Source organism: Pyrgilauda ruficollis, unplaced genomic scaffold (genome assembly GCF_017590135.1).
Source record: "Pyrgilauda ruficollis isolate IOZ18807 unplaced genomic scaffold, ASM1759013v1 scaffold62, whole genome shotgun sequence".
NCBI lineage: Eukaryota > Metazoa > Chordata > Aves > Passeriformes > Passeridae > Pyrgilauda > Pyrgilauda ruficollis.
Window position 1 is genome coordinate 136,977 of NW_024527933.1, and position 24,717 is coordinate 161,693.

The following is a 24,717-nucleotide window of genomic DNA, read 5'->3' on the forward strand; positions in this document are numbered from 1 at the left end:
GAACAAGACTTGGCCACTGCTGGATACAAAAGCCTGGATCCTCCATTAGAGGACTCTTCTCACCAGAAAAAAGAATATTGGGCTTTAATAATATACAAACAGGTATTTATTGATGGTTTGGGTACCACAACTGTGTAACAAACAGCAATAATTTAAGAATTCACCTTGCAGCAGACCTCACTTTATGGGCCTCAACATACTTGAAATAAAGATTTTAATCCTCAGTTTTGACAAAGCAATGACAGTTTCTTCCTTCATCTATCATAATTTAATTTTTTTTAAACTTATTCAGTGTCTATTTCCATTGAAGAAATTTAATTGATGAAGTTCTTCCCAGCTGCAGGCATTTGTTACCAAGGTTGCTTGAGCAGAGCAGCAGGCATCAGGCACAGGGCCCATCCACAGGGATACCAGAGCATTCCTGCACTTCCAGGTTATTGTAGCATTGTCTTTGGATTGATTTTATGAAGTAGCTGCTGTCAGTTCTGACTTATCTCTAAATTTGGAATGTGACATCAAACCAGCAAATGCTGCAGGTGAAAGATTCTGCCCTGGGTTTTTAAGTTTTACAATTTTTCTTGTTAGCTTTGTTCTTAACAGCAGCTTCCCATTTCTTTTTCTCCAGGGTGTAAAGTCTCATAGCTGCTTGTGCATCCTGGATCTGGAAGAGAACAGACCAGACAAGGGTGTGAGATAATAAACAGCTAAATCTTCCATCACTTTAAGACATCCTTCCAACTAACATTTCATTACCTCTTTTTACATTTAGACTCTGTGCCTAGTGAAAGGGATAAATGGTGTATGTAGAGTCCAGGGCCCACCACAAGGCTCTGCATTTCCCATTGTTACTTGGAAAGTCCTAAGAGAACTTTGTCATTGATACAGTATCTATGAGCTCCCCTCCCAGTTTTGCTTCCCCAGTTCATTCCTCTTTTCCATCCTCCTGCCCACTGAAATAAAGGATCTGCTGAGGTTCAGGTGTAGCCTCTCCCACTCTTTATCCATCCTGCCACAGTGCAGAATGCTGCTTTTAGGGTAAACAGATCTTGATCACTACTTTTCCCCCTGGGAATTTTGAAGTAACAATTCAGAATTAAGAGTTGACTTGTGCAGAAGTTGTTTATGAAACGAGTGAACTCATTTCATGAAACACATGAAATGAGTGTTTATGAAATGAGCAAGCTCAGATGTCAATCCCACTGCTGCTGCTGTCCAAGCAGAGCTTGCTGAGTTTCCCTGGGATGAAGGCACAGCCCTGTGGACTGAAGCAGAGCCCAGAGCTGGATGTTCTGAGCAGGTACCTACCGAGCAGTGCTCTGCTGTCTGCACCTGAACATTGAGCAGCTTCTCACAGAGCAGCTTCAGGGATGGCCTGGAGCTCTAGGGACAGAACAGATCATAAACCATGCTGTCTCACAGGACTTCAAATAACAGAGATGGGTGTTACATAAAAATGTTATGTTCCTCAAAGAATAGCACATCTTAGCCTCTGCTGGTGAAATACCAGGAATAATTAATGAATTAGGAGATTTGTGTGTGCATAGGTAGGAAAGAAGGAACAGGGTCAGGTAAAAGCAAGCACAGGAGTGAGTCAGCAGCTCTGGAGTCTGTTAATTGAGCACCTTCCCAGCAGTCTCTTACCTTGACTCTCTGTTTAAAAGGTTTGTATCTCTGTGTGTCCCTGATCTTCTTGTGAGGGTGATCAAGAAGTAGGACCTAGAAGAAATCAGATTTTCAGTCTAAAATGTGTAATTTTATGAAACTTTACAGAGCTGAATGTGCAGCTGCCTGTTGTTTCCTCCCATCCACACATTTTAAAGCCATGAAAGGACAAGACCCAGCTCATCCAGGCTGGATTCAGGAGTTTCCAGGAGCTCAGGTGTGTTCCCTTGATCCAGAATGATTTATCAGAAACTTTATTTTCAATGTACCTTCAGGTCATTCTGTAAGGCGTGTCCAACTAAAATCCTTCCCTGCAGGATCTCAGCCACCTCCTTCTGAACCTTTTTAAAGTCTTCACCTAAAAATGCCACACAAGGAAACACCTTCCATGAGCAACCACTGCACCTTTTCTGGGAAACAACTGTATCCTTGGGACTGTAGTTTTTGTATAGTACACTGAATCTCTGCTTGCTAGAACATAGAGAATTCCATAAAGAGCACAGCATGAAAATAAAATTATTTTTTAATACTATATTCCACCATTTAATTCGTTCAAGGGTGCACAGAATTCTATAAAGAGCACAGCATGAAAAGGAAATTATTTTTTATACCATATTCCAGCAGTTAATTCCTTCAAATGTGTCAGTGATCACTGTATAAAAGCACTTCTTCCCACAATTTTTCTTAGCATTAACTTTAACTCAAATCTCAGCATTTTGTTTTCCCAAATTAGGTCTGAAACCATTCCAAGCTCAGCCAATGAGGCTTCTGTGACAACCCACTGACTTCTCCCTCTTTGGGGGAACCCCCTGGTACCTGAGTTTATATTCTGAGGCCGGATGCCACTGACAGCTGTCCTGTAGTCTGTCACCTTCTCCGTGGGCTTGACATACTTGTCATAGACACACTTCCCAAACTGGTTGACGATGGACACCCGAGCCAAGATGCTGTCCTCGCCCTTGGGGCCCACCCCCACCATCTCACAGTCCATGGCCACGGCCCGGGTCAGCCTGAAAGGCAAAGGGACACTTGGGGACACCTGGGAGGGCCCAGCTGGAGCTGGCAAGGCTCACACCTTGCTGTGAGCAGGGCAGAGCCCGGCAGCAGAGGCAGGGGGATGGCAGCTCACTGTGCAGGTCACTCAGCAGAAGCCATTCTGAGAGCTCTGATATTATTAGTACTGTTTAATTGAAGGGATGGGACTGCAGTCAGGTTAAATAAACATCAGTCTCAGGGGCTGTGAGATTTGTGAGAGTAAGAAGTTGGTTATAGCTCAAGAGTAGTTACAAGTTCTTTGTTACAAGACAATTTATAACATTGTAATCTAATGGACAGCTGCTACAAAGTTTATTTTGCTTTTCTATTGCTTATTTCTACTGCAATGTGTATATTTTTATCTAATGGGCTATTATAACATGCACACACACACACACACACACGTTTCTATTGTAACATCTAAACTCTTAGCTTACTGTATACAATTACACTCTTACATTATAAACCCTTCACTATCTTGTTAATACAGTTTTTTACTTAATTGAGGTATACTCTTACAACTATAAACATGTGTTTATTATTTTTCTGCTTAATTATTTTTCTGCTTTTCTGTGTACTTTATTTTTACATCAATCTAAACTTCTTCTAAGGCTGCAGACCAAATGTTTCAGTGCCTCTGGAAGTTTCTGTCTTCCCATTTCTCACACTGATGCCATCCCTCCCCCTGCAGTGTCACTCACCCATCAAAAGCCTTTTCCTTAACCAGCACCTGCTCCACAGACTGGCATTGCTCTGTTTCAAGTCCCAGGTTCCTTCTGGCAATTTTTGCTGCTTCAGGTCCTAGTGCTGCTTCAATATCTTTGGGATCAACGTCATCAAACCAGATGTCAGCCCTGGGAAGAACAGATTTAATTACATTTAACAGTCTCAAAGCAATCTGATGTCTGTTGTACAAAAAGTATGTTTAGTTTTTAAACCAAGAGACAAACCCTGTGAAAATTAAGTCTGTGTCACCTCTGCAGGTTTCTTGCTGTGTCTGAGGAGTTGGGGCAAAATGTTCCTTATTTCTTTCAGAATTTAGTCTGGAAAAGTGCAGCTGTTTGGAATGTACCTCTGTGTGCTCCTCCCAAAATAAATGTTCACATCCAGAGCTGCTGCCTGAAATACTCACTCCTTGGGCTGCTGCTCCACGTGTTCCTCAGCTTTCCTCCTCTTATGTTTCAGCTCATCCTTCTCCTTCACAACAATGCCATTTTTCTTCTTTTCTTTGCAGCCTTTCCCATTGCTTTTGGTGCCATTTAAGTTCTTATTTGCTGTAACCCCCTTGGATTCTGGCTTGGCCAGAGGAGGACTGGCTTTAGCAGCACCACTGTCCATTTTATTTGTGGATTTGGCCTTTACCACATTCCCATTCCCACTGACTGCTGGGACTTCTGGGCTTTTGGCTGCTTTGAGTGGCTGCTTCTTTGTGGTGTCTGTTTGATCCGTGGAAATGGCCTTCTTGGAGTTATTTGCCTTTTGTTTCAGCAGCTAAAATGACATTAAAAAAAAAAGAAAGAAAAAGATAGAAAGATAAAGATAAAGAGCCTGGAAAACAGAAGGCTCTAGAGTGACCTAATTGTGTCCTCCCAGTACGTAAAAGGAGCCTTCAGGAAAGGGAGTAAGGGATTATTCATAAGAGCCTGGAGTGCCAGGAGAAAGGGAATGACATCAAGCAGTGCTGGATGGATTTTGGGAAGAAATTCTTCCCTGTGAGGGTGGGCAGACCCTGGCACAGGTGCCCAGAGCAGCTGAGGCTGTCCCTGGATCCCTGGCAGTGCCCACGGCCGGGCTTTGCTGGGACAGTGCGAGGTGTCCCTGCCGCCGCGGAGCTGCATTCCGGCCCTGCCAGCACGGCCCCGCTGCTTCCCCGTGCCAGCTCCCCGGGGCTGTCCCCACCGCATCCCCCGGTGCCCCTCACCTCCTGCAGCGCCTTCCAGTTGGAGGAGAATTCCTGCGGGTTGCGGGGGGGAGCCACGGCCGCCATGCCGGGCGCGGCCGCCGCTTTCCCGAGGGCCTTCCTCTTCTTCCTCCTCTTCTTGCTCTTCCCGCGGGCCGCGCCGCTCGGCCCCGCCGCCTGCGGCTCCGCAGGGCTCTGCTTGGCCATGCGGGGGTCAGCGGGGTGGGACCGGGATCAAGACCGGGATCGGGACCGGGATCAGGGGGCAGCGAGTCCCAACCGGGCCGGCGCTACTGCAGGGGGACCGGCACAGCGCCGCACCGCCCCGGCGGGGCACGCCGGCCCGCGCTTGGGTTCCGGGGTGGAGGGGGCGGTTCCATGGTTCCGGGCCTGGGGGTCGCGGGGGGACCCGCACCCCACACGGGTGTGTCCCCAGGGCCACACGGCCCCCGAGCCGCCCCTTGGCCCGCGGGGCTGGCGCACAAGCTGGAGAAGCCGCGGCCATTGCGCAAGGGCGGCCGCGCTCCAGCTGCCGGCGCGGCCGCGTCCCCCTCGGGCCCGCTCGGAGCGTGTTTGCTCAGAGGCTGTTTGCTCAAAGGCTGCTTTTGCTCTTCCCTTCCGCTCCACGTGATGCTTTGGGCCGAAAGCTCTCGGTGCTCGGCTCGGAGAGCTCGGCTCGTCCGGCATGACCGTCAGCTTGGCGCTGCGGGCGCTCGCCGTGCTCCCGCTGGGGCTGTGCTGGCTCCCTGAGGTGAGTCTGACCTCGCACCGGCCCTTCCAGGAACGCTGCCGGCCTTCTAAGAAAAGCTAAAAAAAAAATTTAAAAAAGAAAAAGAAGAGGAGACGACGCGGTTCTAAGCCAAACTCCGTCCGAGGTCGCTAATCAGGAAGATAATCTGTTCTCTCCCTCGTGCAGCCCGGCGGGGCGAAGCCGTGAGGGTTTGGCGCTGGGGCGGCTGGGCTGCTGGCTGGCGTTCCTTCCAGCTCGGCTCCAGCGAAGGGAGAGCCTCCTGTCCATTTGGTTTTGCTCTTCTTCTTCTTCTTCTTCTTCTTGCAGAAATTCCTGGGCGCTTTGGATGCGGGAGATGTTCTGTCTTACTTTGGAACCAGCTCAGTGGCTGATGGTACGCAGGGCTCAGTGTCCCTCGGTTCAGAGCACACCTGGCCGCTGCTTTCTCGCCCTGTGTGGCTGACAGGGCAGAGAACACTGATTAACAGCCCCTGATTAACAGCCCCTGATTAACAGCCCCTGAAATGACCAGCATTTGGTGTTTCTGAGTCCCAGTGCAAGCGAGACAATGTGGTTTCAGTGTGAGTGGATGGAAGGATGTGTCAGAGCTTCAGATCTGCTCAAGGAAATGTGCTCAACCTCTTTGCACATTTCTGCTCAGTCCCCATTCTCTGTATTGGTGGTTTTCTTCTGATAAAAGCTTTAGACTAAGGGTTACTTTAAATACTTGTTAATTATTATGATTAATAAATGCACAAAGAGATTTGAATTCTGGGTCTGGACTGATGATAACTCAGAATAAAGCTGTTTTGAAGCCTCAAAACCCTAAAGGAAGGGTGTTGTTTCCTTGTGAGTTCACCTAGTGCTCATCCCAGTGTCTTTGTCTGCATTGTGATAATTCCCACTCAGTAATAATTAAAATCTGCAGGAACAAAACTGTCTCAGCCTTTTTTAGATGGACTGTTTTCCTTATTGGGAGAGCAAAAGCTGTAATAAATTCGGTGCCAGTTTCTGTTGTGTGTTCCCAGTCAGATTATCCTCACTTTGGAATGCACAAAAGCACAGAAATTCTCTGGCTGTTGGCACCATGACCCCAAGGTGCCACAGTTGTCCTTTGTAGGGAATTTTTCCTGGGAAATAGGCCTTACATTGGGTTTTTGTGTATCAGCCTTTCTCATAACTGCTCCCCTTGTTCTGGTCTTGTTTCATTTCTTTCAGTACCTGAGTTTGTTGTGGCTGAGCCAGCTTGCCCTTGTCAAGAAGAACATTTTGGGCTGAGGCCCTGTCGGGTCCAGCACTGCTCCATCCAGGCCTGGGGGCAGCTCTATGCCTTTGAATTCCTCGAGGACCATGCCCTCCTGTCCTCCTCCTTTGTGAGCAGCCAGGTGGTGAACTCTTCCTTTGTTTTACTGAAGAGATTCCCAGGGAGCTGCTTTGCAGGTGGAAAATCCTTGCAGCCTCCTGGGGCCAGGAGCAGAGTCACTTACTGTGAAGGGCAGCTGGTGAGTATGAGCAGGAGCAGCCTCTGGGGTGGCAGCTTCCTGCACCAAACTGTGTGAACCACCCACTGAATAAACCCTTGCCATCCCCATGGATAGCAAACATCTTTGGAGTAACTCAGAGGTGGAATTTTATCTGCTTCAGCAAGGAGTGGTCACCGTGGGCGAGGAGAAGATTCACATCAGGCCAGTCAGGAGCAAAGATGTGGCTCTGCTGAAGGACCTCGGCTTCTCCAGCCCCCACATCCTCTTCAAAAGTGCTGCAGGAGAGGCAAAACCAGCCAGAGGTAACAGCCCTGCTGGAAAAGCTGTCTCCTGGAGCATTGCTTCCATGAGCTCAGAGGAAAAATTGGTGTTTACAGATAGAGGAGTGGACCTGAAAAGGTTCCTCACCTCGCTGAGGTGTGCCCAGCATGTCTGATGTGGCTGGTTGCTATTTTGATAGCACAGGTGTGCTGCTAAAGCTGCTGCCAGGTGAAAGACACCACCAGAAGTGGGAAAGCAAGGAGGAGTGGACTTGCAGCTGAGTTATTGCAGCCTTTGGGGAGAGGGAGTGGATCTGTAGGACCTTTTATGGTGCATTTGAACCTCCTGGTGTCCCTCTGTGCTGTCCAGCAGGGTGGGCTCCTCCTCGCCTGCACAAGAGGGCTGAGGCAGCTGTCAAACACCTGGAGCTGATGGTGGTGGCAGGGCCAGATGTTTACTTGTACCACAAAGAGGACACGGAGCGTTACGTCCTGGCCAACCTGAACATTGTGAGTGCCTCTGGGCTTGGGGTCCTCTGCCCCAGGCAGGACCTCAGGGTGGTTGGGGTCACCTGTCCCTGGTACAGAGCACATGTGCAGGGCATTCCTCTGTGCTTCCCTGAGCATGAAATCCCCCAAATTCCCTTGTACAAGGAGTAAAAGAAGATCTTAGAGGATTTAAAACCCACAGAGAAAATGTAGCTCTTCATTTTCTTACTCATGTTACAACACAGGTAGAGTTTTCTCACCCTGTTGCTTTCAGTGGGATTGAGCTAAATCTGCTGAATCAGTCTTATATTTTACATTTCACTGTTTTATTTCTATTGCAGAATTTTCATTTCTCTTTTTGCTATTATTAAGAATTTTTCTGTGTGTGTACTGCAGAAAAGCCTGTAGCATTCACTCTACCCTATGAAACTTTTCATGCAGATTCTTCTCTCCGTTTCAGAGTATCTGACAGATCCAACCACTTCTCAACTCCTGACAGATTTATTCACATTTGTAGTGCATATGTTAGTGTTGTAGATACCTTTGTAATGAGTGCAGCCCAGTTTTTGGGAACAGGGAGTGGGAGTCCCCAACGCCCCTTGTTTATTGAATCCTTTCTGTCTCTTCTCAGGGAGCAGAGCTGCTCAGAGATGCCTCACTGGGGGCTCATTTCAGAGTTCACCTCATGCAGATGCTGGTTTTGAGAGAGCCAGAGGTAAGGGGAGGGCTGTGTTTGAGGCTTGCCCGAGCCCCAGGCTGTTTGGAACGTGCCAACGTGTGCCTTCCCTGCAGGCAGAGGTGAACATCACCACCAACATCACCTCCTCCCTCATCAGTGTCTGTGAGTGGAGCAAGAAGGTGAACCCCCAGAACGACTCTGACCCCCAGCACGCTGACATTGTCCTCTACATCACCAGGTGCTGAGCTCCCTGCCCTGGGAGGGACTGGGAAATAGGATTAGGTTGTTTTATTCAGTTCTGCTCGTCTGAGGATGTTTGGATTTTTTAATGTGGAATCATCATAAAATTTGAGCAGTGGGCTCAAAAGAAATGTCAAAATGTCTTTGTGTCAAAAGAAATGTTAGATAGCTGGCAAGGCTCAGATAAATTCAGCTGGATGTCTAGACCTGGCTTTTTTAGCTGTGGGGGGTTCTTTCCTTTTTCCTCTTTAGGTTTGACCTGGAGTTGCCTGATGGGAACAAGGAGCTTCGTGGAGTGACTCAGTTAGGGGGAGTCTGCTCCTCCTTCTGGAGCTGTGTCATTACCCAGGACACTGGCTTTGACCTTGGAGTCACCATAGCCCATGAGATTGGGCACAGGTCAGTAGGAAACTGCCAGAGCAGCCCAGCAGGTTTTATTCAGGTAAAAACATCCTCTAGTTTAAGGAAAGAAGCCAAAGGACCTCTTGACATAAAAGGGAATTCCCCATGGATTATTCTAACCCTTGTGGTCATCATCATGGATTATTTTGGAAAGAGTTCCTTGCATTTCTTGCATTCCTGCATGTCCTGTGACAATTAGAAGCTGCAAAGAGGAGAGAAACTCTTTGTGACAACAGAAGAAGGAAGGGCTGCAGAGGGAGCTCAGTCCTTGCTTAGAGAAGGGAGGCTCCAGCCTCTGGGTTTCCTCTTCTCAGGGCTCTGTGCTGCTTCTTTACAGCCTTGGCATTGCCCACGATGGAGAGGGGAATGTGTGCAGCAGCAGTGGTTACATCATGGGCTCAGCAGGAAACCACAACAGCATCGACCTCACCTGGTCTCCGTGCAGTCGGGAGCAGTTCCTGGCTCTTCTCAGGTAAGGGAATGGTTGAGTTCTTCAGCTCTCTATGCTGGGAGCTTAGGAGAGAAAAACTCAAAGAATAAAAAAGTTTCTTGAAAAACGAGGAACAGTGAAAAGCTTGGGGTTTGTTTATTTCTTAGCACTTGTTGCTGAGGTTAAACCCAGTTTTTCTTCACGTAGCTGGAAGTGGCTTTGGTTGGTGCCTGACGTGCCTGGGCTGGGTTGGATTTCTCAGACACTGGCTCAGCCTGCACATTTTATTTACAACATCAGAGCATCCAGGCACTGCAGGCTGTGCTGGCTGGGTGCAGGACAGGAATGGGATAGAACTCCAGCAGCAGGGAACTGTGAGAATCTCCAGGCAGCTGCTGCAACTAAATCCATCCCAGCCCACAGCGAGCATGTGTTGTCTGGGAAAGCAGCAGCCAACTCCCAGAGTGAAACTCAGCACAAGTCTGCAAACATGTCCTTGTCCTCACTACCCACAGCTGGGAAAGTGTTATTCCTCATGTTTCTATCAGTACAGGCCAAACAAGCTGCTTGAATGACCTGCCGGACATGGACGGCAGCATCCCGGGGTGGAAGCCTGGCTTGTACTATGGAGCAGATGAGCAGTGTAAAATTGCCTTTGGGAGTGTGGCCACAGCTTGCACCTTTGCTGACACCAATGTTGTAGGTAGAAAGTTTGTTTGTCTTGCTAAGGGCAGCTGGGAAATGTTCAGGAGCCAAAATTCGGAAGAACTGGCTGGCAGCGTTTTTATTCTGAAGGGATCGAAGGTGCTTTTCTGCCACAGATTTCTTGGCAAAGCTTTCAGAATGTTTCCCTTCTCTTCATCACCTCCTTCCTCCACGTAAATCTCCTGTAAGGTTTACACAGTTGGGTGCTGTTGTGCACAGCTGGCAGTGCTGGGTGCACCCACTCAGGGTCCTGCCTTGGGGAATTTTTGTTCACTGGATTCCTCCAGCTTCCCTGCCATGGCTCAAATCCCTTTGTCTGGGAAGTACAGTGTGTTTAATAGCTGCCATCTGGACATGTTTTGTTAATGAGGAAACACTAAGGTGGGTGAAACTTTAATTGCTTCAGTTGATCATCTTCCAGCATTACAGCTGGTGATCACTATAGTGAGGATCTTTTGACTTGCCCACAGCTTTTGCCTAATAGCAGGAAAAATGAAGGAATTTGCATTGTTGGGTGTCAAGGAGAAAACCTGGGACTTGCCCTCTTTAGACTTTTGGTTCTGTGTTGTTGAGCCTGACTCCCTGAACTCCCTGATTTTCTTGTCACACCAGGACATGTGTAAAGTCCTCTCATGCCATGTACAGCCAGCAGACAAATCCAGCTGTACTCGGCTTCTGGTGCCCCTCCTGGATGGAACTGAGTGTGGGGTCAACAAGGTAAGGAGGCTCCCACCAGGACTGGGTGTGGGGGCTGTGGGGCTCAGGCAGCAGAGCTCTGTCAGTGTCTGAAAGGTAGCTGGCACTCACTGCCCCTTGGCCAGGGAGCTGAAACCAGTCCTTAACTGGTACCATTATGTCCTGATCTTGGTCTTTCCACTTTGTCTTTTTCTCTGGAGTTGCTTTGCAGTTCTATAGCCTGATATCTGAGCCCTCCTTCTACTTGAAATGACCTGTATGCTCTTTGCTTTGACCCCAGCCTCATGTTAGACCCTAATTAGGAAGGGGACTCTTCAACCTCGTGTCAGAAGGTGCCTCATTCACCTTGGGACTCTGTTACTGACCTCCCAAAGACAGGGACTTGTGCCAACCTTTTAGATCCCAGCCCTGCTGTGTTCGCTGCTGCCAGCTCCGTGTGTTCTTGTTCCTAGTGGTGCTCCAAGGGTCAGTGCAGCTCTCTGGAGGAACTGAACCCCATGGCTGTGGTCCATGGGCACTGGTCTGCCTGGAGCCCCCTGTCCCCCTGCTCCCGCAGCTGCGGCGGGGGGGTGGTGCTGAGGCAGCGCTTCTGTAACAACCCCAGGTGAGATGTGGGCACCTGCCTGAGCTCAGGGCCTCAGGGATGAGTCTTCCTCTTTGCTTGGGACAAACCTGCCTCTGTTGAGGAATTCTGTCATTTCCAGGCCTGCTTTTGGGGGGCAGGAGTGCCACGGTGCCAGCATGCAAGCAGAGATGTGCAATACGCAGGTAATGGAGCTCAGCAGCATCTGAACTTCTGTCTCACTGTAGGGCCCTTTGAGGGATGGGTGTTTTGTGACTGTCCTTCCCACAGCTGACTGCTCTGGTAAAGATCTGGTGTACAGCCTCCATCTGTCTGACAGCAGGAGAGGTATTTGTGCCATGGAAGGCAGCAGGATTATTTAATAGCGTTATTCACATGTAATGAAGCATTTTCTCTATGCCCCATAGCAGGACTGATGCTGAGAAAATAGTGACTCACAATGATGGTTTTCTTCAGATGGGCTTTCTTGTATTGTTCCTGTTTTCCTTATCTATTTCTTTTGTATAAATTGCAAAGATATCAGCTTCCGAGCACAATTCTCTGCATATCCTGCAGCCTTCCTTTAAAGTGGTTTTCTTTCTTTGCAGTTGTTTGGGTGTTTTAATCACCAGGCACTGCATTTTGCCTTTAGCTAGAGGGTTGAATGTCAGTGCTCAGTCACTTCCTTTCCTTGCACAATTATCTCTCTGGGATCCAGGCCTGTCTGATCACCCAGCAGGACTTCATGGCTGAACAGTGTGCAGCAACGAATTTAAAGCCACTGTACCTTGATGTAGAAGCACCATCCTTTTATACCTGGACTTCTGCTGTTGGCTTTGCCAAAGGTAAGGAATGTCTGGAACCCCAGTTTGTGCTCATGGACCTCTGTACTTTGGAATGAAAAGGCTGTTTCACTGAGTGGTTTAGTTTTCACATGAAACCTGGGTGCTTTTTGAGAGATCATAGAATCCCAGAATGGTATGGGTTGGAAGGGACCTTAAAACTCATCCCACCATGGCAGGGACACCTCCCACTATCCCAGGTTGCTCCAAGCCCTGTCCAGCCTGGCTTTGGACACTTCCAGGGATGGGAGTCCACAACCTCTCTGGGTTTTTTCCCATTGCTTGATGAGCAGCCACGTGCCTTCCTGAAAGAATAACTCCTTCCTTGTGCCTGCCTGCTCCAGGGGACCTGATGTGCAAGCACATGTGCAGGGCTGTGGGCAAGGAGTTCATGGTGAGCCGCGGGGACAATTTCCTGGATGGAACCAGGTGTGAGCAGGATGACACAGAGCACCACGGGGATCTCCATCTGTGTGTCATGGGGAGATGCAGAGTAAGTGACTGGGGAGTCCAGGTGAGCCCCTGGCAGGTGATCTGCACCACAGGACTCAGGGGAAATCCTGCTAGGAAAAAACAAAATGTCCCAAACAACAGAGCGAGCTCTTCTCAGAAGAGAGTTTTCTTCTTGGTGTGTTGGATGGAATCCAAAAATCTACTGTTCTGTCTGTGCATCCAATGCCCTCTAGATGAGACATTCTGCTAATTATGCAGTAAACACACAGGGTTATTCATCCCTAATCCTAGAAGCAATTGGTTTATGTGTTGGTGGAGTAGACATCATTAGCTGCTCAGCTTGCCTGCTGTAATTAGCCCCATAAAATGCTGACTGTCTTGGAGGGAAGTTCCATGGCTTGAATCACTGTGTCAGTGGCAAGATAAGGAGCAAAACCTGGGCATCACAAGTTGACAAATTGATTTTTGGAGTATTGCTGATCAAAACTGCAGTCTAGCTTGTGGAGTTTTTTCCTGGATTGGACCTGAGGAAGGCATTCTTTCCTGATGACCTTGGACACAACTCCCCCGCGCCGTCTGCATTTTAGGAACTGCTCAGTGCTGACCCGGCTGGATGTTTTCTGTTGTTTCTTTACATTCCCAGAATACTCCTTGTAAATTTTATGTTTTTCTCATTATCCTCGTGCTCACCATGTTTTGTGAAGTGTTTCCCCCCTTGAACAGCAGAGGGTGTAGGAACAACCTGTTCTGATTTTGGCTCTTTCATTGGCAGCAGTGATAAATATGCATGTTATGGCAGCTTCCAAGGCCTGGGATCAGTGGCTGCAGCATAAATTCAGCAGTTGCACATGTTTTGCTGTTAAGCCTGCTGAGATTCTCCTGTAGCTTTGTGTAAATTAGTCTTGTTCGTGGGAATGGGGATAGAATCTCTCTTCTGAGTTCCATGGCACTGAAGTGATGTGAGCTAGGTTTGGCTTTGGAGTCTGGGGAGCTAAAGGTTCCTTTAGAACCTGCCATTCATGTTTACTGTCCTCTTGGGCTTTTGTTTTTTCCTCCCTTCCTCCCTCCCTCCAGAAAGAGTTCATAGAAGAGAGCACAGAGCTTTGGGTTTAGGTCACAGGAGAGATTTTTTGGGCTGCTTCTTATGGGAAAGAAAATGTCACAGTTACTGACAGTTGTGCTCTCAGCTAAGACCTCCCAGTCCCTGGCTTTGCACGCTGCTGCCCAGTGCCAGCTCTTGGTACAAACACAACTTTTCCTTTGTTGTCTTCCTAAATCCAGATCCCAAAGGGAAAGGGCAGTTTCAGGAACTCAGCAATGTTGCTTTTGCTCTCATGTTTTCTCAGAGCAGGCCAGGCTGACAGGCTCTCCCCTCTGCTCCCCTCAGGCATTCGGGTGTGATGGCCAGATGGGCTCCAGGAAGGCCATGGATCCCTGCAAGGTCTGTGGGGGTGACAACTCCACCTGCACCAAAGTGAGTGGATCCTACACAGAAGGGAAAGCTGAAGGTGTGTAGTCCTCCCCCTCAGGCTCTGTTTGTGTGCAGTGTTCCAAATCTTCTTCCTTCTCCCTTCTGCTTCTGCTTGGTTTTATTTTATGGAGGGTACGGAGATGAATTTTGGGAGGTGGGCAGGATGCCTTTCTTTGGTCATAATTCTCTGGATGTGTGTCAGAAATTTAACTGTTTGGGAAGTCCCATAAATTGTTGGGAGCTGGAGGTGATATCAGATCACAGAATCATAAATATGCCAAGGGATCCACAAGGATCATTGGGTCCAGCTCCTGGCTCTGCACAAGACATCCCACCATGTCCTTTAGAGTGTTGTCCATGCTTCCTGCTTTGTTAAATTTGGGAACTGGTCTGGCTCTTGCAGTCTCATGTAGAGATTAGCAGAGAACCTAAAAAGAACCAAAGAAATGTGAGAACAGGACACAGAATGCAGCTCAGCTGCGTTTGCTGTGTCACCATCACTGTGTTCAAGGCAAGGAGCAGGCTCAGGGTGAATTTAGGAGTTGAGCTGCAGCCCCCATCCTTTCCCACAGAGTTTCAGTGATGGAAGGTGACCACATCTTTCTCCTTTCCACCCTTCCAGAGTATGTGACATTCCTGTCCCTGCCCTACAACACCACCTCAGTCCATGTCACCAACAAGAGGCCTCTCTTCACACACCTGGGTAAGTGGAATGAAAAGGAGAGGAGGGGATGCAGGCAGGGCTGAAAGGAGCTTGTGCAAACAAAGAAATGGAAGTTTTGGTGCTGCATTTTGCTTGTGGGATGCTCTCCAGTGGGAAGCTGTAGGAGCCATGCTCCATGGGATGCCAGACTTGGTTCAAACTGGTTCCTGCCAAGTGGGCAGCCAGCAGTTGCCAGCACCAGGGGATCCTGGTGACCACATCATGTCTCTTAACCTCACTGCTCCTCTGGCTTCTCCAGCTGTGAAGGTTAAAGGAGAGTATGTGGTGGCTGGAAAAGGAAAAATCTCTCTGAATGTCACCTACCCATCAGTTCTGGAGGACAAGCAGATCAAGTACCAAGTGTTCCTCACCCGGGAAAACCTGCCAAGCCTGGAGGAAATCCATGTGGATGGGCCAACACAGGAAGAAATTGAAATACAGGTGAATTAAAGCAGCAGAGTTGGAAGGGGGCCAGTCAGAAGTGGCCTGGTTTGGGTGGCTTTGCTGCAGAATCCAGGTGTGGTGATTCAGGTGACTCAGTGCCCAAGGCTGGTGTTCACTGAAGAGTGATGGGATTGCTGTTCTTGGGAATGGCTGGGGGTTGGCTCCCCACAAGCTTCCTGCAGGTCTGGGGGTGATTGTGTGGGGAAAACCACACTGAGTTAAACCTTCTGCTTGGCTTAGTCACTTTCAGTGCCCAGAATTCACAGGATGGGTGCTCTGACTGCGTCTGGCTGGGACTGAGGCACTGCAGTGAGGCTCAGGATTGGATGGAAAGAAGGGAAACTGGCTTCTCCTTCCTCCATGCTAAGAAATAAATCCAAGTTTTCTTCTGCATTGACCACAGTTTTTCCTTCCCAGGTCTACAGGAGGTACACAAAAGAATATGGCAATGCCACCAACCCAGACATCACCTTCAGCTACTTTGTCCCCAGGGAGAACCTGACCTATCTGTGGGTTCCTCAGCAGGGCCCATGTTCAGTGACCTGTGGGGAAGGTGAGGCAGCAGGACTCAGTCTTTACTTTTTATGGAGACTTCTCCTTTGTTCTGAACTGAATTTCAAAGCAGATTGCTGGAAATGATTGCTAGTGTTCAACTGAACCAAAGAAAAAAGTGGTGGAGCTTTTGAATTAAATTAACTAATCAGCAAATGAGCTGAATCATCAAAATGATACTGAAAATGTTTGATCACATAGAGGACTTTTAAATTGGTTTTAACTGAACTCTTGGATTTAAGACTAAATAATTTTCTCAGATTTTTCAAAGTTACTGAAGACTGTAATTTGAAGTTGGCTAAACATCAGAAGTCTGAGACCAAAGGGATATCTGGTATCTAACTAAAGCCTCAGAGCTAATTATGAAACTTCCTTCTTTGAATTCTATTCCTGTGCCATGGCTAATCCTTTCTGTCTCCCTAAAGGAATCATAATGCAGATTATAACAGTTCACTCTGATAGATGGCCTGACATCTTGTTTACCAGATAATTCAGATCACACTGTCAGGCCTCTCAAGAATTCTGTAACAAGGATTTAGAAAATGCATTAATGAATATTTATGCAAGTCAATCTACACAACTAGTTATGCCTGGAGAGCTTTTCTCCAGCAAATCCCTCAGGTGAAGTGATTGCTGAAACCCTGAAGGAAAGAGCTCAAAGTGCTCCAGAGCCTCCAGCTAATGCAGCCACAAACAGAAAAAAGAATGAGAAACTCAGGACTTAAAATAACAAAAAGTTGGGAATCTGGGCTGAAATTGCACCTTGAGAGCTGAAAGTGATGCACAGCACTCCTCAGCAATAGTCATTATTTGAAAACAAGGAGGGTAGAGCAAAGATAAGGCTGCTGATGGATTCTGGACATTTGGTGCTCAGGGTCATGCTGCTTGAGATTCAGAAGAGCCTGGCTCTCCTTGTAGCCCATTCACTGAGACTCCTTTTAGCTTTGCTTGTAATTTCTTCGAGTTTGACTTTTCATCTGCTTTGCTTTTTGTGTTCATTATTGTTAAAAGTCTTCTCTGTAGCTGTAGCTTATGAATATTTCATTCCTTGCCTGCTGCAGGCACTGGAAGTCTCCAGTTTCTCTCCCAGTGCCTCTGGTTTTGGCTGCTGCAGATGCCTTTGAGGAGGTTGGTGCTGTTTGAGCACGAGGGCTGTGTGATGATATTACCTGGTCACTTCTACACAGTGGCATTTAAAACCAGCTCCCTCCTAGAGCCTATTTGCTGTCCCTCATCAGTCAGATCATTAGAAGTAATTTGTTCCAAATTATGATTGATATCTTTGTTCTTTCAAACAGCCAGTTTAGAGCAACCTTTCCATTTTGGCAGTGGGTTATCAATCAAACTTCTCCTCTGCTGGGGTGCTCACCTTGGAAAATCACTTTAAAACTCTTGAGGCAGGTTGTATCACAAAAAGGAATTTGTGTGTTTGCAGGAAGTCTGAATTCCCACACAGCCCATTTTCTTACCCAGGTGATGAAGTAAAGCAAAATCACTGCATCATCCTTCCATAACAGAGAGGAGCTGTTCACTTTGGTTGTAACTTCAATTCCTTTTCCTTTTGTGTCCCAGGGGTGCAGCCAGTGGCTCACGTGTGCTTTGATCAGACCAAGAATGAAGTAACAGAGGATCAGAGGTGTCTGGAGCTGCCACAGCCCCTCCCAGAGCACAAGCCCTGTGCCATGGAGCCATGCCTCTACAGGTTGGTGATCCTGGGAGCTCAGCTCAATTCCTGCCTTGCTCTGCCACTTAACTGAGGCTCTGTATTTGTGTTGTCATGTTAAAAAGAAAAAAAAAAAAAAAAAGGAGAGAGAAGTAGGAAGTAGTTTCCTCCTAATTATAGCGAGGTAGCAGATCCCAAACCATGTTCTGTCCTTCCTGGTCCTGTGACATAATTGAGATGTCAACTGAAGGAATGGGAAATAGTCCTTCAATATTTTACAGTAATCTGCTAAATGAAGATATTTAAGGGCATATCCAGAAGAAGATGCCTCTCACATCCTTTCCAAGATGGTGCCAGCAAAGAGGGTTGACCCTTGTGTTGATTTTTTGGGAAGGAGGACCAAGGGCCAAGCCTGCCCAGACATTGCCCTCAGAGACCTTTTAGTGTTCAATAAAAAGTGATTGCACTGTCAGCTATAGCCTATAGCTTAGGTGCTTTTAGTCCTAGAAAGGACTTAAACTGTCCTCTCAGTCACATCCAGACAAGGCTTTTGAAACAGAGAAGCTGAACACTCTGCATGACCCATTTCTGTAAGCAGTTCTGAGTAATAAACCTCCCTGATGCAGATGGGAAATGGGGTGATGCAGCTGCCTCCCATTTAGGTGGAAGTTGTCTCAGAGAGATGAATGCTCTGCTGTCTGTGGGACTGGAGTTGCCCAGCAGAACCTGACCTGTGTGCAGTTCCATGATGGCCTGGAGACTGTGGTGGATGACAGCCTGTGCCCAGCAGAAGAAAAACCCCTTTCTCTTGTGCCCTGTGTGGTCAATGTCTGCCCTTTGGGCTGGGACAAAGTGAGTTTGCTGCCTTGGCTTTTCAGGAACCTCACTGGGAGCTTTGCACTTTTATCCAGCAGTTAAGAACCACCAGCTTACTCCTGGAGCCTGGAGGGTTGTTTATACCACTGCTCTGCCCAGTTAAGAGTTCATCCTGTCACTTTAGACAGCTCCCTCCCTCTTTAATATGCTGCTGGATCCCTCAGTTCCTCGTGGTGGTTTGTTTAGGGCAGCTGTTTTTTGCTCTGTTCTGAGGAGGAAGATGCACATTTACTTCAGCCTCTGGAGTCACTTGGGCATGTCCAGCTGGAAAATCAGACTGTCTATGTCTGGAGCCCTGTAGCTGGGGAGTGTTCTGTCTCCTGTGGTAGAGGTGAGGCCTTTTTGTGCTGCAGGGAAGTGTTGCTTGGCTGTAGGTGTGAGTTCAGTGCCTGGGAACCTCGGGCCCCAGCAGGTCTTTCCCCTTCTACAGTTCCAAGAGTAGCTGTGATCACAGTTTTTTTGGAACAGAATAATTGGAGGGTGGTCTGGCTGTGCTTCAGAGCTGGGGGGATGAGTGCAGTAAGAGTGCCATGCTTGGGCAGTTTGCTTGTTTTGTACGTGCAGATGTGACACTTCTGACCTATTTTCAACCCTTGCATCCAAACCACACAGTCAGATTGCTTCCCTTCCTAGGTAAGGCTCAGCTGCACTATGTTTGTGTGGCTTTTGACACCAAAGAAGAAACCCAGGAGGAAAACTGTCAGCCAGTGCCAAAGCCAGAGAGCAGGGTGGAAGTCTGTGATCTCAACCCCTGCCCACCAAGGTAAAGCAGTTACCAGGAGACAATGAGACAGTGAGGAGTTCTTTCTTTCTCTCTCTGTCTGCAGGGACATGGTAAAGGAAGGGTCAGGCTACTCTTCCCTTCTTTGGAAGCACAGCCAGCTGCAAAAACTGTAGCACTGCTCCATACTCAACAAACTCAGAGTCTTTCCTGTGCTGGTACATCTCAGACAGAAATCAGTGTATTCCTCAGAGTCTGAGTCCAGAGAAAAACTGAAGACCTCTTGATCCCTTGTTACTCTGGGGAAGCAGGAACAAATCTGTAGTTGCAAAAGGTGGTGACACATTTGCCAGCTGTACAGTTTCCATAGAGCATCAAGGAAAGTAGCAAGAATTAAATATTCTCAGAATCTGGAACAGCTGCTGTGAAAACTGAAGGAAATGCATTGCACTTTCCTTAGGATTTGTGGTGAGCTTGCCCTGCCCTATTTGCTGTAGGACTGGAAAGTTACTGCAACTTTTCTTACAGGATGCCACTCCCAGGGCCTCTGGGTCTGATCCTGATCTGAGAGTTCAGGGGTGTGTGTGTTTTGGTGGGAGATAAGATTGTCTCTACAGTTAAGTCTGTGTGTGTCACTCTGGGGAGGGCAGTGATGGACGCAGAGTAAGATTCAGTGTGGATTTGAAATCTGTGGGCTCCTGGCAAAACGGGAATGCCCTCTGTATCCAACTCCAAAGCTGCCCCAGGCTGCATTCCAAGCACCATGTGAAGCAGAGGATGAAGAAGGAGGAAGGGTGAGGGAGCTGCAGTGCCTTTTCTGCAGCGAGAGACAGGGTGGGGATCCATCACTAACTCACTTTTTGTCCTCCCTGCCCTGTCAGGTGGAAGGTAACCCCAGCTGGGCCCTGCTCCTCCAGCTGTGGGCTGGGCTTGGCAGTGCAGCTGGTCACCTGTGTGCAGACCCTCCATGGCCAGGAGGTCTTGCAGGAGGAACATTTGTGCCCTGTGGCAGAGAAGCCCCTCACCAGTGTCCCCTGTGTCATCCGCACGTGCTCTTACGAGTGGAGCTTCAGCGAGTGGTCAGAGGTACTTGCTCCCTTTCACATGCAGAAATTTTCCACCTTTTCCTTCCCTAGAGGCTGCAAGGGAGAAATAACAACTTCTGCCTTGCCTGTTGGCTTCCCACAGAAATGCTAAACTCTTTCCAGGGGTGTTTTCCATCCTTTCCACTGCCCTGTGTTTAGCAGCCGTAGGTTTGCTTCCCACCTTCCTCAGCTCAAGTTTTGGCTGCAGCTTAGAAATGGTTTTGGCACGTTTTCTCCTGGAGTGCAGATATTTTGGGATTTTTTTAGGAAGTGGTTCTGCAATTTAAATATATAGTTTGGAAGGTCCCCTGGAAGGTGGGGCATCTTGTAGCTGATGGAACAAGAGCACTGACAGGGCAAATGGTAGAAGAGCATCAGTGAACCCCCCCCAGATCATGCATGAGCTTATCAATTCATTTATTTCCAAAGACCACCTGGAATGCAGGGATAAAAGCCTGTGGGTTTGTTCTTCTGCAGTGTTCAACATCCTGTGGGAATGGCATTCAGACCAGGCAGGATTTCTGCCTCAGCTCTCTGACCCACAAGGCTGTGAACCCCCTTTTCTGCCGGCACTTCCCCAAGGCCATCGTGGTGCGTGGCTGCTCCGCAGGGCCCTGTCCTGAGCAGGAGGGGACCCAGTCCCCTGGGGCAGAGCTGCAGCAAGTGACACCAGCCACACACCTGCCAACAGCTGCAGCTGCCCCAGAGCACAGACACAAGGACCTGGATGTGCCTCTGTCTGCTGGACCCCGGGAGCAGACAAAGCCCAGTGGAGGTGAGGAGGACACGGCCAAAAGGAGCTTCTTGTGTGCAGCTGGGCTGTGGGGATCCTGCTGCCAGACAGGGACAGGAGCATGGGAGGGAATACAACTGGCTGGGAGGGAAAACCTGCTGTTCCAGCACGTCCATGTTACCTGAGCTAGGAACAAAGACTTGCTTCCCTGTGCTTCCCAAAACTCTTGTGACCTGGGAGCCTGTGGGACAGCAGCTCAAGGCTTCAGGGAGTGTTTAGACAACTCTCTCAGGCACATGGTGTGATTCCTGGGGTAGTCCTGTGCAGGGCCACGAGCTGGATTTTGATGATCCTTTTGTGGGTCCCTTCCAATTCAGGATGTTCTGGGATCCTGTGACTCTTCCTGTGCTTTACCCAGAATATGTGACCTTTTCTGTTCATTGTGCCACAAAGGGAATTGTTTCCCTCTATTTCCTTCTGGGTGTGTTTCTCACCTGTCTCTGCTGTCAGGTGTCTGTGGAAACCTGTTTCTCAATGCCACTGGCATCATCAACATGACAGGCGTGGAGAGCAGGGACTGCACGGTGGCCATCGGGCGTCCCCTGAGGGAGGAGATCTCGGTGACCATCCTGGAGAGCTCCCTCAACTGCACTGCAGGTACTGCCTGGAGCTCTGGGGTCCAGCCTGGCCCTTTGGCAAAGCTGCATCTCAAGCTGCACCTTTTCTGGTGCCTTGAGAAGCTCTGGCTGCCTCAGAGCCTCTGTAATCTCTGAAACCATTTTACTGAGTTTTTCTGTAACACCAAGTTGTTGGCAGATGGAAGAAGATGAAGATGCTGCTTGTCCCCCCCTCACACAGTGGTTTCCTACCTGTTTTGTTGGTAGATAGGAGAAGAAAGGGGCTTATGGGGTTAAAGAAGCTGCTTGTTTTGGCCTGTTATAAAACTAATGTACCCTCTAGCTGGAATCAGCAGTTAGATTAGTTAACTGGCCTGTTCCCATGACAGATTTTGATAAGATAGAAACAAGATGCAGAAATTACTTGATTCCAGACCTGTCTAAGAGAGATTTTGGCTTTAACTTAAAAGAAGAGTGTTTCTAGGCCCTGTGCTCATCTGTTCCAGGTGAGATCCTGCTGTTTTCTGGGCGAATGATGTGGCGGACAGGCTGCAGGAAGCTCACTCTGTCACTGATAAATTCCAGAACCAACACACTGATTGTGAAACAGCGTGTTGTGCTGCCAGGAAACGGGGTCATTCTGCAGTACAGCAGCAGAACTGCAACCAAAAAATATTACCAAGGTACTGTACTGAAAGCTTTGCTCTTGTTTTAGATTAAGGCCCACAGAGTTCCATGAATGGTGCTTGCCTATGGAAATCTATGGAAACCTTGCTTCATTTTTAGCAGCTAACAATGCCCTTCTTGAGGAGTGTTGGATTCAGTATTAATTGTGGACTCCCCCTTTGTTTTAAAGCAAACCCCCATAGGTATTTGCTGATGCTTGAAGGCCCCCAGCTGAAAATCCCTAAATAAACTGTTCTGCCTGTGTTTCATTTAAATTATTTCTTCCTTGGAGGTGCTGGATACTTCTCTAAGCTATTTTTTCTTCTCCTTTTGCCCTGTCAGACTGTGACCAGCAGCTGTTTGGCCCCCAGGGTGAAATAGTGAATCCTGTGCAGTTTCCTGAGGGGAGGCAGGGGGTGGTGTGCCGGACTTTCATCACGGTGGCTCCGCGGCAGCGCATCTCCATCCGTGCCCTCAGCACTGACCTGGGCTCTGGGGGCAACCAGACTCACTTCAACTACATCCTGGTGAGGAGGCAGGAACCCCAGTGGGATGATTTGGATGGGAACAAACCCATCTTCATTAGAGATTTCCACCCAGATGCACAGTTCAGTCACAAACCAGGGCCTGGGATCTCTGTTGTGTTCCCATCTCTGATGGGAATGAGAATTTCTGATACCTACTGTATTTCTTCTAACCTTTGTTGCACAGCTTTTCCCTGAGTGACCAATCTGCAAGTCTCCAGTATTTTTTAAGCACTTATTTCATGTCTGTCCTGCTGAGGTAAAATGGTTTGGTTGTTCTTCCTGCAGGTCCGAGATGTCAGCACCATGAAGACGGTGGTGTTCCATGGGAAGCAGCAGTTCCTGTGGCAGTCAACAGGAAGCCAAGCTGAAATTGAATTCCATGAGAATGTTAAGGATCACAGAACCCATTTCTGGGCTGAATATCATGCTATTGAACCTAAATAAAAGCACTGCCCTGAGAAAAGCCCAGTTGGTCACTGCTACCTGCTCACAGCACACATTTAATCTTCTTGTGACTGCTTCCTCATCTGTTGAGTAAAAACAATGTCTGCTGACTCCTTTGGGATCTCAGTCTTGATAAAGATCATACAAAACACATGTAACCTCCAAATATTTAGCAAATCTTCCTCATATGGATTTTCTGTCTGATTTGGTTGGCATTAATGCACTTTACATGTCTGCAGGAGGTGACTTGGGCACTGGAGTGTCAGGGTCCTGCCTCTGTAATGTGGTGGGATCTTTTAAGAGAGTCATTTGATTTCTTGGTGTTCCAGTATAAAACTCTGTACACCACAACTAATGTTTTAGCCATTAAATTCACCCTCTTGCAGTGTAAATGCCCCTCAAAACTGAGGCACAGTGAAGTTCTGGAATGGAGTAAAGAAGGCAGAGATGTGTATGAGGATAAACTGCCAGCACAAGGGGATGTGGAGTGGGCAGTGCCACCCTGGGACAGGTCACTCAAAGCTTGAATGTTTTCAGAAATTGGCTGAACTGAGGCACTGCTGGGCAAGCCCTGGTGACAGCTGGCTTTATGTGGGAGGACTAAATGACATCCTGAGGTCCCTCCCCAGCCACCCTTTCTGGAGTTCTACTGTTGGATATCTGACAGTGACGCCACCACTTCTTTTCTGTGAGAAAATAAAAGAATTAATGCCAGGTTTGATGCAAAGTCTGACTTATTCAGATAAGAACAGCAGCTGTGCTATCAATCTGTATCTTCATTTGACAAGAACTGTGGTTGAGGCTGCATGGACAAGCTGTGGCAGGAAGAGGGATTTTAGAGCAGTGGCAAATATTCACACAAGTTTCATTTAAATGAATTTTTTAGGTTATTTCTTTTTTTTAGTATCTTGAACATTGGGCTGTGCTTTGGTCCAAATCTGTCATGCTCCTCAAAATCACAATATACTGCTTCAAGGGTCTTTTCTGCACCTGGAGCCTGGCTGGACACATCTGCACTTGCTCTTCATGCTGGATGCAATAAATGGTTCTGCCTGGGCAGTTTTAACCCTGCTCCTGCTTTCTCTCAATTGGATTCTCTGACATCCTTCTACAACCACAAATACTTTCTTAATTAATAGCTGTTTTTTTTTTGCTGGTTAAACCTGGAGTTTTTTGCTTGCCAGCCTCCAGATTTACGTTCCATTCCTGAAGGAGCCAGAAAATAGATTCCTGAAGTGAGATCCTCGAGGAGCTGGATACATGAGCTATCCCTCTGCAGTGCGTGGGTGATGCAGGCCCTGGGCCTTCATTTCCTGTCTGACAGGAGATGGTAATGAAAAGACATCCTTTCCTTAATCCCTTTTTTGTAACCTTTTAGCAGATGGGATCTGTCTTCCCACTCTGCTCTGGATCCCAAGTCTCACTGCTATTTATTGTTCCAGATTGACTGTGCAGAGCTGGGCTCTGCTCGTGTTCCACGTTCATCTGCACAAAATGCAGCTGTTGCCTTCCTCATTTAGGAGAGTTCAGGGTGTTCCCCTGTCCCATTTGGACACCACCAGCTCGCCAGCTGGGGCATCTACTTGCAAAGTGCAACTTCTGCTCCCATTTTGAGGGAGAAAACCTGATTCCAGTCAGATAAGGGG

General features: G+C 48.1%; 2 protein-coding genes across 5 annotated transcripts; one reads left to right on the forward strand and one right to left on the reverse strand.

Moving 5' to 3' along the window:
* Positions 1-88: 88 nt before the first annotated feature.
* Positions 89-4,820, reverse strand: REXO4 (REX4 homolog, 3'-5' exonuclease). The gene is made up of 8 exons (XM_041483925.1): positions 4,619-4,820; positions 3,830-4,188; positions 3,399-3,551; positions 2,479-2,672; positions 1,932-2,020; positions 1,642-1,716; positions 1,306-1,380; positions 89-661 (listed from the first exon to the last, which is right to left on the reverse strand). The coding sequence occupies exons 1-8, from the start codon at positions 4,802-4,804 to the stop codon at positions 560-562; spliced, it is 1,233 nt and encodes a 410-aa protein (XP_041339859.1). The 5' UTR covers positions 4,805-4,820; the 3' UTR covers positions 89-559.
* Positions 4,821-5,230: 410 nt separating this feature from the next.
* Positions 5,231-23,920, forward strand: ADAMTS13 (ADAM metallopeptidase with thrombospondin type 1 motif 13). 4 transcript variants are annotated; one of them, XM_041483919.1, is made up of 29 exons: positions 5,231-5,348; positions 5,655-5,721; positions 6,546-6,829; positions 6,972-7,113; positions 7,442-7,581; positions 8,192-8,275; positions 8,353-8,477; positions 8,732-8,878; positions 9,219-9,353; positions 9,860-10,010; positions 10,629-10,733; positions 11,165-11,316; positions 11,417-11,480; positions 11,993-12,119; positions 12,461-12,609; positions 13,957-14,077; positions 14,663-14,743; positions 15,003-15,184; positions 15,605-15,740; positions 17,312-17,441; positions 18,065-18,254; positions 18,492-18,609; positions 18,912-19,041; positions 19,881-20,085; positions 20,562-20,859; positions 21,328-21,474; positions 21,941-22,117; positions 22,443-22,627; positions 22,913-23,920. In XM_041483919.1, exons 1-29 carry the CDS (start codon positions 5,283-5,285, stop codon positions 23,069-23,071), a joined length of 4,197 nt encoding a protein of 1,398 aa, XP_041339853.1. In that variant the 5' UTR covers positions 5,231-5,282; the 3' UTR covers positions 23,072-23,920. The 4 variants fall into 4 exon arrangements, with proteins under 4 accessions (XP_041339853.1, XP_041339855.1, XP_041339854.1 ...); XM_041483921.1 differs by having other exon boundaries at positions 18,495-18,609; XM_041483920.1 differs by having other exon boundaries at positions 7,445-7,581.
* The last annotated feature ends 797 nt before the right edge of the window (positions 23,921-24,717 follow it).